Source organism: Neolamprologus multifasciatus, chromosome 11 (assembly GCF_963576455.1).
Source record: "Neolamprologus multifasciatus chromosome 11, fNeoMul1.2, whole genome shotgun sequence".
In the NCBI taxonomy this organism is placed as follows: Eukaryota; Metazoa; Chordata; class Actinopteri; order Cichliformes; family Cichlidae; genus Neolamprologus; species Neolamprologus multifasciatus.
This window is the reverse complement of record NC_140449.1, coordinates 16,516,451-16,523,850: the sequence shown is the minus strand read 5'-3', so window position 1 is coordinate 16,523,850 and position 7,400 is coordinate 16,516,451. Positions and strand designations below refer to the sequence as shown.

At 38.6% G+C, this 7,400-nt stretch overlaps 1 protein-coding gene across 1 annotated transcript; it reads left to right on the top strand.

Moving 5' to 3' along the window:
- The first annotated feature begins 202 nt into the window (after positions 1 to 202).
- Positions 203 to 5,050, top strand: LOC146508041 (uncharacterized). The gene has a single exon (XM_085178605.1). The coding sequence runs from the start codon at positions 1,020 to 1,022 to the stop codon at positions 3,078 to 3,080; it is 2,061 nt and encodes a 686-aa protein (XP_085034731.1). The 5' UTR covers positions 203 to 1,019; the 3' UTR covers positions 3,081 to 5,050.
- The last annotated feature ends 2,350 nt before the right edge of the window (positions 5,051 to 7,400 follow it).

Genomic DNA, 7,400 nt, shown 5'->3' with positions numbered 1-7,400 from the left:
TAAAATCTTAGTTTAAATAAAGTTTTTGATTATTTATTATAAAAAAGAGATGATATATATATATATATATATATATATATATATATATATATATATATATATATATATATATATATATAATGCAGTGGGTACTCCACCAGCTAACATGTCAGTTAATTTGACACATAACACCAGTTAGTTCCTCCTTTTGGTGAAAGCTGGGCTCTTCAGTTCAGTATGGTACAGCTCCAAAGATTCTGCAACATCAAACCCTCTGTCTGCTAATGTTACATCACCTGGGCTGAGGCAGTCCAGGTAATTTCAACAGTTTCTTTTTTTGTTTTTAAAGTTTAGATATAAACAAAAAAAGAAAAGTAACATTTGTCACTCTCTATCTTCGCGATGGAGGATTCATTTTCATCTCATAAGTGTTAGCAACAGTTCTAGAAAAGGAGACAGGTTTGTTCCAGTGTGCAGAAATGTTATTATAAATGTTCAAACTACTGCACTGTAAAATCTAATTAGTTCCCAGAACTCAAAAAAACTATGCAAACTCATTACCTCCAAAAAGTTGAGTAAAGTTTACTTAAGATGACTGTTAGGACAACTTATTCATTGCAAGTATGCAGTACTAAGAATAACTTGATGTTCCTGAAGGTGCATTATGAATTGTTTACCCACTGACAAACATTTTGAGTTCTACTAAATTAAAAAACAATTTGTGGTAACCTGATTATGATTTAAAAAGAATGATTAACAACACTTCTTGTAATGGTGTTGAAATCAGCCCAGTGTTTACTTTCAAATGCAAAAAAACTGCCACTATCTGTTGGCAACTATGACACGTTTAGAATCTTATGACCACTTTGTCCTTTGATCCTTTGATCCTTTGATTCTAAAAAATCCTTAAACAGGGGTGAGACACAACCACTTTTAGTCTGTTATTCGCAGCATTTATGTTCGTAGCGTTCAAACATTCGCCAGAGAAATCTTTTAAAACATTTGGATCTTGTTGAGAGTGACAGTTTACAGATTCAAACATGTCTCAGAGAAAAAAAAATAAAGAAATCCTTGAAGAGAACGAACACCTGAAAATAAACCAGAGAGACTTGCAGTGCCAACTCCAAGACATGGAGGAGAAATACAGAGCGCTGCAGGTAAAGCTTGATGAAAGACCGCACACAAAGGAAGACTTTCTTCAAGAAAAAAGGCTACAGGAGATAAAACAGAAGGAAATGGATTTCAAGCTTCAAGACATGGAGAAACACAACAAAGGCTTGCAAATCAAGCTTAATGAAGCTCTGCAAAAAAATAAAGAGCTGCTCCAAGAAAAAGATCAACAGGATATGAAGCAGTGCAAACTCCAAGGCATGGAGGAAAAATACAAAGCGCTTCAGGTAAAGCTTGATAAAACACTGAACAAAAATAAGGAGTTGCTTCAAGAACAAAAGCAACAAGAAATTAAACAGAAACAAATGGACTGCAAGCTTGAAGACGTGCAGGAAAAATACACAGAGCTGAAAATAAAGCTTGATAAAGCACTGCAGCGAAATAAAGATTTCCTTCAAGAGAAAGAACAGCAAGACATGAAACAGAAACATCTGGATTGCAAGCTTCAGAACATCGAGAAACACAACGAAGGCTTGCAAGTAATGCTTGATGAAGCTCTGCAAAAGAATAAAGAAATCCTTGAAGAGAAAGAAAAACTGGACATTAACCAGAGAGACTTGCAGTGCCAACTCCAAGACATGGAGGAGAAATACAGAGCGCTGCAGGCAAAGCCTGATGAAAGACCGCACACAAATGAAGACTTTCTTCAAGAAAAAAGGCTACAGGAGATAAAACAGAAGGAAATGGATTTCAAGCTTCAGGACATGGAGAAACACAACAAAGGCTTGCAAATCAAGCTTAATGAAGCTCTGCAAAAAATTAAAGAGCTCCTCCATGAAAAAGAACAACAGGACATGAAGCAGCGCAAACTCCAAGGCATGGAGGAAAAATGCAAAGCGCTTCAGGTAAAGCTTGATAAAACACTGAACAAAAATAAGGAGTTGCTTCAAGAACAAAAGCAACAAGAAATTAAACAGAAACAGATGGACTGCAAGCTTGAAGACGTGCAGGAAAAATACACAGCGCTGAAAATAAAGCTTGATAAAGCACTGCAGAGAAATAAAGATTTCCTTCAAGAGAAAGAACAGCAAGACATGAAACAGAAACATCTGGATTGCAAGCTTCAGAACATCGAGAAACACAACGAAGGCTTGCAAGTAATGCTTGATGAAGCTCTGCAAAAGAATAAAGAAATCCTTGAAGAGAAAGAAAAACTGGACATTAACCAGAGAGACATGCAAGGTGTGCAGGAACAACACCGAGTGCTACAGGTAAAGCTTGATGAAACACTGCACAAATATCAAGAGCTGCTTCAAGACCAAGAACAACAGGAAATAAAGCAGAAAGAAGACAAAGAAATTGTCCAGGACTTTGAGAGGAAAAACCAAAACCTGCAAGAACTTTATAACAAACTGAACTACAAAACAACTGAACTGGAAGAGGAAAAGGAAAAGCTGCAAAACCAATGCTCAGAGATGCAGAGTAAGCTCAATGACATGCTGAGAAAAAACACAGAACTCGAGGAACTTTCAGACAACTTGAAGTGCAAAAACACTGAGATGCAGGTGCTAAAGCAACAACTGGAGAAAACAAACGAAGATCTGCAGTGTACACTTCAAGAAATCGAGAGGAGCAGTCAGCAGTTGGAAGACACGCACAACAAATTACAACAGACTTATACAGAGCTGCACGAGGCAAAGCTAACGCAGGAGGCAACATCTAAAGAAATGAAAGAAAGGCTTGAAGACAAACAAGCCAAATTAGAAGAAGTGGAGAAAACATGCAAGAGACTTGAGAAGGAGAATGCAGAGACAATCGATCAGCTGAGAACCCTCATCCTAGAGAAAAAAGTGCTCGTGGAAAAGCTGATGGAAAAGAAGAAAAAAAGATTCCGCTTCTTCTGGAGGAAGAACACTCCTGCTTTTTCTTCTTTTTCTACTTTTTCTACTGCTGATGTCACCCTGTCTTCCTCCACCTCTGTCCCATCTTAATTTTCACCTCTCCTCTCCCTTTCTCTTCCCCTTTCTCTCCTGACACCTCTCCCTCCCCTGTCTCTCTTTACCTCCTAACACCTGTCCCATCCCCCCCCCCCTCTCTCTCTCTCTCTTTTCACCCTCACCCCCCAACCAGTCCTGACAGTTGACTGCCCCCTCTAGAGCCTGGTTCTGTCATAGGTTTCTTCCTTTATAGGGAGTTTTTCCTATCCACTGTCGCACCTAGTGCTTGCTCAGAGGGGATTGTTGGGGTTTTCTCTCCTCTATCTCTTTCCTTCTTTCTATCCCTTTCCTTTCCCTTCTTCTTTACACCCCCCCCCCACACACACACACACACACACACACACACACCCCTTTCTATTTCCCAAATTAATAATAAACACAATTGGCAAAATTTTAAAAAGTCAGATCAATGTCTTCATTCAAGAATGAATTGTCTTTGTCACAGGGTCATGTGTATTTTGTGTTTTCCTCGGGCTGGTGATTCTTGCAGTCGTTGAGCCCAGGAGTCCAGATTTTTAGTGTTTTAATCACATTTAGTGTTACATTTTAGATCACAACAATAGGATATCCACAATTTAGGATTCAGGCATTTGTTTTTTTCAATATTGTAATCATTCTATGATTGCAGGTGTTTAGAGTTAATTCGTTGATTCAGATGATTAGGTTAATAGCTTGTTTAGAGAACCTTTTCATGATATGCTTAATTTTTGAGATAAGAATTTTGGGTTTTCATGAGCTGTATGCTAAAATCATCAATATTAAAACAATGAAAGGCTTGAACTACTTTAGTTGTGTGTAATGAATCTAAAATGTATGAAAGTCTAATGTTTATCAGTACATTACAGAAAATAATGAACTTTATCACAAAATCATAATTTTTTGAGAAGGACCTGTACACTTTGACACACATTGGAACTGTTAGCAAAAGGAAGAGTTACTGAATTTTACAGGAAAAAATATCATTAACATGTCCCAACTTCATGGAACAAAGATATAAGAAAGTGAGGACAGGGCAGAGAGGTATTTGCATGATCACCAAGAGCCATTTCATAAACTGGAATTCAAGGCTCACGTGTAAATTATATCGTAAACCAGAAGCACTCCACCACAGTAGTTCACTCTCTGGGCAGTATTTACTTTTAAGTGAAAAGCATTATATTCTGTTTATATTCATTGTGTTTTCTTTGTTCTTTTTAATCATACTAGAAGTTTGTAGTGCAGTAAAAATCTGATCAAGGTAGACGGACAGGTTTTCACTTACACAAGCATTACACAGTATTCATTTGTAAATAACTGGACACGAAAAACTAGAGATAAAAAAATGTGATATAATATTATACTGCGGTGTATTTCGAACAAACTAGGCAGCTTATTGTCTTTCTCTTGATGATACTTTCTTTTCTTTTTTTTAAAGGCTCAAACTATTTGTTATGAAAGCAAAACAAACAAACTGATGTTGTATAAATTGATTCAGGATTATTTACTTCGAGTCCAGAAATCATAGCTGTCTCATCAGATCCAGTTGTGACATTAGCTATAGTTTCCGCGGAGGGTACTTGGTTCTGTATGACAGCAGGCTTTTAGGTTGAATTCAAGCGCTTGAGTACAGTGGATGATTACTATACCTTGTTGTTCCTGGCTCTCTTTCTCTCCCTCCTGCTCTGTTCCTGTGCTACTGTGTAACTACCGCCCCTCCCCCCTCTTCCCAGCGTAAAGCACAAGGCTCGCATGCTGAGTGAAGTGGAAAAAAAGTGGGAGAGAGAGGGTGAGAGAAAGAAAAAAAACAAAACACGGCTCGTGATAAGGATCCGGCTCGTGTCGTTCACGTCAAAGAACCGGCTCTAAGAGCCATTTCGTTTGCGACCGACCCATCACTACTTCTCTCATGGGATAACTTCCTCGGAGATGAAATGCCGGTTTGGTAGCAAGGCTTCAAATGCTCAACCACACCACCGACAGGTCTCTCACGCCACAGCCGCTCTGTCGTGACTCATACAGCTCCGACGTGCTAAGGTTATGAGCTGAGTTACGCCATGTCACAAGTTTTCTGAGGTGCTTTTGTGATATTTAATGGATCGGATTAATTTTTTTATTTCTCTCCGATGTCCGATCCAGTAATTTAAGTCAGTATCGGACCGATACCGATACGTAATATTGGATAGGTCCATCTCTAGTCCAAAGTTTGTTCATTAATTGTAAGTTTATCCTGTCTCTCCTATTTTCACCTTCCACCTTCCTAATTTCAGAACTCTGTGTTGTCTCTGTGTTCCTTGTCTTCTTCCTGTTTCATTTTGATAGTCTTTGTGCCTTCTGGTAATCAGTTCAGCCCCCCCCCCCCCCACCGATTATCCCCTTACTGTTGGCATATAACTGCATTTTCTTTCCAGCGGTCTTCCTTGTCCCCCCCCCCCCCCCCCCCCCCCCTTTACTCCTTTATTGGGAACTTGCTGGTTACTTTGCTGTTTCACAGAATGGACTTTGTTTCCCTGGACTCTTTTATTCGGTCTATGTCAGCCTGCCTTTGAGTCTATCTGCGTCCCACCTGCGAAACATGAGAGTGGTGCTTCATTGGTAGTATTGTTTGTCACACATTAATAAACTACTTTTGCCCATAGATGGATATAGATATATATACAGAGCTACAGCTCACATCTTAATCACTACATGAGTCAACTAAACAAAATCCTATTCCTAATATAAATTTTTCAAGAGGAATTTCAATAGGCCTCCTCCTGAAGTTGCCTATGTGAGCATGTCCTACCATCTCTCCTGCCTTAGGTGCCACCTTTTTCTTTTGTACAGCTGACTCACATCAGCAATTAAAGGTATTTAAGGGCAGAGAAAGGTGAGTGAGGTCTGGTGCCAGAGTGCCATGTGAGGGGTTTTACCTAGTGAGCTGTGTGAGTGTTTGGTGGTTGCAGCTAGTGAGCTGAATCTTGTGATTGTTTGCTCCTGCTTGGTGGAGAGGAGTGTGTTTGGTTACTAACCCTTTTCTGACTTACTTTTCAGTTTACTGACCGACGCTTGAGTTTTGTTTTGTTTCTTAAATTGGTGATAGTGGCTTGTTCATCTCTTTTAGTTCAGTTATTATAGAAACTTTAATAAAACTCTTTAATTTAATCATTTTGCCTCTCTGTCTCCTTTTACCCGGACACTTTTTGTTACTTTCCCTAATCGCCTGGACCCTTTTAGGGGAACGTAACAGCCATTTCTACAACTCATTTGATGAGAAATCATAAAAATCACAGAAAACACATTACATATACCAGCAGAGGGAGCTGTTTTATATAAATGCTTCAGTGTTAAAGGGCAGCAGTCTAAAGAGGAAAACTGTAGCAAGCCTTCAGGTGGCTCTGATTTATATACAAAAGGTGGATTCGGGAGATGTGAGTTCTGCTTCCTTTATTTCATTTTGTTAAACAGAATTTCCGTATTTATCCTTTATGCTCATGTACACATTCTTTTATCTTTTTCTCCACAATTTTCTCATAACAAAAACCACAACATCAAATCACACTGTTAATCCACGTGGTTACTTTGTTTTCTGTCTATAAATATACAAAATAACTGCGTTATCTCACAGAGTCCTTTACAAAAAAGTTTCCGAGTAGTAACACTCTGATCAGTTTGCTTTGAATCCTTTTCTATATATCTTAAGATACACATACAAAGGTTTTCAATCTTTAGAATTGCATTTGGATTAGATAATTCTGTCTGCAGGCTCTTTCTCATCTGTTGTCAGGGAATGGTAGGTCAGCAGCCTACCATACCCAGCTTTAGTTCCCCCTTGTGGCAAAGCTGAACAATTACATTTCCATAAACCCATGTAAAATTATTTTTAATACTAAAGTAAGGAAGACCTCTTCACCAACTAACTGGTAAAACAAATTATATTTGTGACCATATATTTGCATCAAAAAACACAGGTATGCTTTCACTGCAATGTCATTGTGTTTGAGATCATTGTCATTGCATTTACTGTATGTTATTGTTTTACATGTCACTGCATATGTGTGTGTGTGTGTGTGTGTGTGTGTGTGTGTCCTGGATTCCTGTCCTTGGTCCCCACCAGAGATTAACGCGTTACTGCCCATTACAGTAACGCATTCCGATTACTTTTTTCAAGTAACAAGTAAAGTAAGGGATTACTATTGCAAAAAAGGTAATTAGATTGCCGTTACTTTCCATAAGCACGCTGCATTACTGCGTTACTAAAACCGTGATTCTTTTGTGAGTGTCTCATGACAATGACGTAAGCGAGTGCGACGTTCGTGGCAACAGCTGTGTGCAAATCAAGAATGGATAATATATCAA